This window comes from Solenopsis invicta, chromosome 3 (genome assembly GCF_016802725.1).
Source record: "Solenopsis invicta isolate M01_SB chromosome 3, UNIL_Sinv_3.0, whole genome shotgun sequence".
NCBI classification, from domain to species: Eukaryota; Metazoa; Arthropoda; class Insecta; order Hymenoptera; family Formicidae; genus Solenopsis; species Solenopsis invicta.
Genome location: NC_052666.1, coordinates 13,519,707 through 13,524,249, shown reverse-complemented (window position 1 = coordinate 13,524,249; position 4,543 = coordinate 13,519,707). Strand labels below are relative to the sequence as shown.

The 4,543-nt window shown below is 40.0% G+C and overlaps 1 protein-coding gene across 1 annotated transcript; it reads left to right on the top strand.

Annotated features, from left to right (window-relative positions):
- The first annotated feature begins 3,416 nt into the window (after positions 1–3,416).
- LOC120357415 lies at positions 3,417–4,337 on the top strand. Its single transcript, XM_039447609.1, has one exon. The coding sequence runs from the start codon at positions 3,417–3,419 to the stop codon at positions 4,335–4,337; it is 921 nt and encodes a 306-aa protein (XP_039303543.1).
- The last annotated feature ends 206 nt before the right edge of the window (positions 4,338–4,543 follow it).

The window sequence follows — 4,543 nt, the reverse complement described above, 5'->3', positions numbered from 1 at the left end:
GTCGCCGCGCAGCCTAGACACACGTACGAGCGCGGCTCCGCGTGTGTGCGGCAGCCGAGCGCTAGCGTCGAGAGACACCATTTCTGCCGGTGCGTGTACCTATAGTCCTACGCGTAGAGTTTTGAAGATACCTAATTATCGAGATCTCTAACATTCGGTACAGCTCTATGATGCCGTTTATTCTTGATTTATTAATATTAATCTTCATTTAATGTTGATTATTGTAGCAATAAAGTAATTTTCTCGAAAAAGCACCCTTACATACCACTCCTAAAAGTCATTGCTTAGAATTCATAATATTACGCAACTCGTCACCAATTCACGTTTTCTAATAAGCAACCCGGTCGTAAGCGTAATTTGTAGTTATGCCTTACCCGAACGAAGAAGCTGCGTTAATGATGTCAGTTTTGGGTAGAGCTGGAAGTTTTCGAGCAGCTGAAATAATGTGGCGAAATGAATATCCCGATCATACACCACATTCGCGCAAAGTTTTCAGTCGCTTACAACGTCGAATAATTGTAAAAGGTATTGTTCAGCCGGATCATAATAAGGGAAGGCAAATTCATCGATCAGTTCGTTCAGTAAGAGCACCTGATGTAATTGCATCTGCCTTTGTAACCCCGAATGATTCTTTAAAGCGACGAGCAAGAGATAGTGGAATAAGTCGAAGCACGATCAGTCGAATTTTTCGTGAAAATTCATTCCATCCATATCGAATGTCACTTCACCAGGCCATGACATTGAACGATCATAGACAAAGACTGATATTCTGTAATTGGATTACTCAACAATTACCTAATTTCCATAGAAGTATTTTATTTTCTGATGAGTGCACCTTTAAAAGTGACGGCGAAATAAACACACATAATTTTCGTTATTGGGCACAAGAGAATCCACATTGGTATCGAGAAATGGATCATCAACGTATCTGGAAAGTCAATGTTTGGTGCGGAATTGTTGATACGCATATCGTGGGACCATTTTTCTTTCAAGAGAATTTAAACCGTTTTTTATACGCCGATTTACTCGAAAACGAACTTCCACGTTTACTTGAAGATATTTCACTCCAATTACGTCTAAATATGTGGTTTCAACAGGATGGATGTCCCGCCCACACGTCTGTCATTGCTCGTCATCAACTGAACCGCATATTTCGCGGCCGATGGATAGGTAAACATGGTCCACATAATTGGCCACCACGATCACCGGACCTTACAATTTTAGATTATTATTTGTGGGGACGAATAAAAGACCTTGTATACCGCGAACGACCTACGACTGCAGAAGATATGAAAAACAGAATTCGACAAGTCATTCAGTCTCTAGATACTGACGAAATTCGTTGGGCGACGGATGATTTCCAAAGTAGGGTAACAGCCTGTATAAATGCACGTGGTGGACATTTTGAATATCGAGACTGAACAACATGCGTATGCACAAAGGTGACGGCAAGGGGAACCACCTTATGAAAGCACCCCGACAAAGGTGACGGCGAGGGGAACCACCTTAAAAAAGCACCCCGACAAAGGTGACGGCAAGGGAAACCACCTTATGAAAGCACCCCGACAAAGGTGACGGCAAGGGGAACCACCTTATGAAAGCACCCCGACAAAGGTGACGGCGAGGGGAACCACCTTAAAAAAGCACCCCGACAAAGGTGACGGCAAGGGGAACCACCTTATGAAAGCACCCCGACAAAGGTGACGGCAAGGGGAACCACCTTATGAAAGCACCCCGACAAAGGTGACGGCGAGGGGAACCACCTTAAAAAAGCACCCCGATAAGGTGTAAGTACGATCTTGTTACCTACACGTGGTACACCTTTGGTAACGCTAATACCTACAGGCGGCACCGATTATTTCGTTTTTACATTTTAAAAATGTTACTTTGACTTATACCTTTATGCCCAAGATCGATCTCAAGGTCGAATTCAAGATCATCATCAGGTTGATCCCTCGAAATCATGCAAATTTTGTCTGAGCCATTTTTTTGTACAAGCACATCCCTACGTTTTAAAAGGGTGGGACGGGTGGTCTGAAACAGGTATATTTTTCATTGCATTTTCTTGTAGTCGATTTCGAGAGCTTTCCAAAACACTATAAATAAGTTTATTTTGGTTAAGGACTTTCCGAGTTATGACGCTTGAAGGTAACAGTACACCGTAACTTTCAAGCCTCACAACTCGGAAAGTACTCAACAAAAATAAACTTTCTTATAGTGTTTTGGAAAGGTCTTGACACCAGCTATTAGATTCTGGAACCAAAAATGAGGTGTCCTATTTAAAAAAGTTAATGTTATTTTGATCTGACCTTGGCGACGCCATCCAAGGTCAAACTGATAAAATCAGTAAATAGATCTTTTAAAACCCTACAACTTTAGTCTGAAACATTTTTCTTTAAAATGTCGCGTTTACGAAAAAATCGGGTGGGACGGGTGGTCTGGGACACCCGGTATACATCCATGTATATTTATACAAATTTGATATACTATATATATATATATATACACACACACAAGTATACAGGGTGATTCAGAACGACCCATGTGTCCCTGTAAAGACGTATTTTTGAATAAATTCTGAGACGATTTTTCCTGTACGAAAATTTTGTTCGACGTTTAATTTTTGAATAATAAGAGGATAAAGTTAGCGAATCACGGGCCGTGTACACATTGTAGACAAAGGCGCCGCAACTTACCGTCCGACGCGGGCGCTTACTCGTGTCGGACGGTGAGTTGCGGTGCCTTTGTCTACCATGTGTACACGGCCCGTGATTCGCTAACTTTATCCCCTTATTATTTAAAAATTAAGCGTCGGACAAAATTTTCGTACAGGAAAAATCGTCTCAGAATTTATTCAAGAATACGTCTTTACAGGGACACATGGGTCATTCTGAATCACCCTGTATATGTATGTATATACATAAACAAATTTTAAAGCATTCACTTACAAGGGGAGGATCAGGTGAGTCACCCTGGGATTTTGATCCCAATTTTTGTATTAGGAGTACAAATTGAAAACCGCCGTTTTCCAATAGATGGCGCCAGCGGTAAATGCTGTGTGGCGTTCTTACACTCTTTCACTTACACTATTTATTCTTACACTTACACTTTCTACACTTGTTACTTAGCAACACACTAAACATCTTTTGTTAAAAACATTTACTTCTTTATTAATATATTGTCTGTCAAGGAATGAACACGTTTATAATAAATATCTTTCAATCTCGAATAAATCTAGTGATTTATACATTAAGTCGCTACATTTTTGGTGACCCCGACGTGATCACGGTGTGAGCTGAAATATCTCTTGACGCGGGAAGTTTGATTTCCGAAGTGCCATTTGGTGTCTACAAGAATCTTCGAATTTTGATTTCTGGATCGTCTTGGTTCTTCTCTGGAAGCATCAGTTTAATAAAATGCCTGTGGACAGAACTCCTGTTAAATCTGAGTCAACTCCGTCAACTTCTACTACTTCAGCGTCAACCGTGAGCCTACAACAACAGGTCGGAACAGAGATTTTAAATTTATCTTCTGGTTTTGAACATCAGTCATCGGGTGAGTCCACTCAGATCCATTCAAATGAATTTCGCCTTTTGAAACTTCCAACCTTTTGGCATAAACAACCTAAGCTGTGGTTTGCTCAGATTGAGAGTGAATTTACTGTATACCGTATCCGTTCTGAGGATATTAAATATAGTTCAGTTATTCGTCATCTTGATGAACAAGCGTTAGTCGCGATTTCGGAGATTGTTGAAAATCCGCCTGAAATTGATAAATATAATCAGTTAAAGAAAGCACTCATTCATCGTTTCACGGATTCTGAAGAAAAACGTTTGAGACAATTATTAGCTGGTATTGAGTTAAATGACAAGAAGCCTTCAGAACTTTTACGTGAAATCCGTCAATTATCCGGTGGTTCTTTAGCAGATAACATTTTACATTCGATTTGGCTACAACGTTTACCATATAAAGTTCAAGCGACTCTTGCAGTGGTTGAAAACGTACCTTTAGTCAAGCTCTCGGAACTCGCGGATAAAATAGTTGAACGTGATACTGGTTTTCAAGTCGCGGAAGTTAATACGCAATCAACCTCTAAACAATCTGATTTTGCTGATTTGGAACAAAGAATCGCTGCGCTTGAAGTATCTCATCGTCGTGGCAGATCTTTTAGCCGATCTAGAAGCAGATCAAAATTCAGATCAAATTCACGAAATAAAAGATCTAATTCTAAAGATCAGTCAATTTGTTTTTATCACAAAAAATTTGGTAATAAGGCAAAGAGATGTACCATTCCTTGCTTGATGTCAAAAACTCTTACCGACTCTCAGGAAAACTAGAAGCGCCGTTGAAGATTGAGGCTGCTTACAACGGTTTACCTTGCCATCGCCTCGTAATTTTTGACAAATCAACTAATTTACATTTTCTTGTTGATACTGGTGCTGATATTTCCTTAATACCTAAGAGAGTTTTGTTTAAACCATTACCAGCTAATTTTAAACTTTTTGCTGCCAATGGTACTCAAATTCATACTTATGGTTCTAAA

Coding starts and splice junctions, on each gene's coding strand:
- LOC120357415 (XM_039447609.1), top strand. CDS start 3,417: ATGCCTGTGGACAGAACTCCTGTTAAATCTGAGTCAACTCCGTCAACT.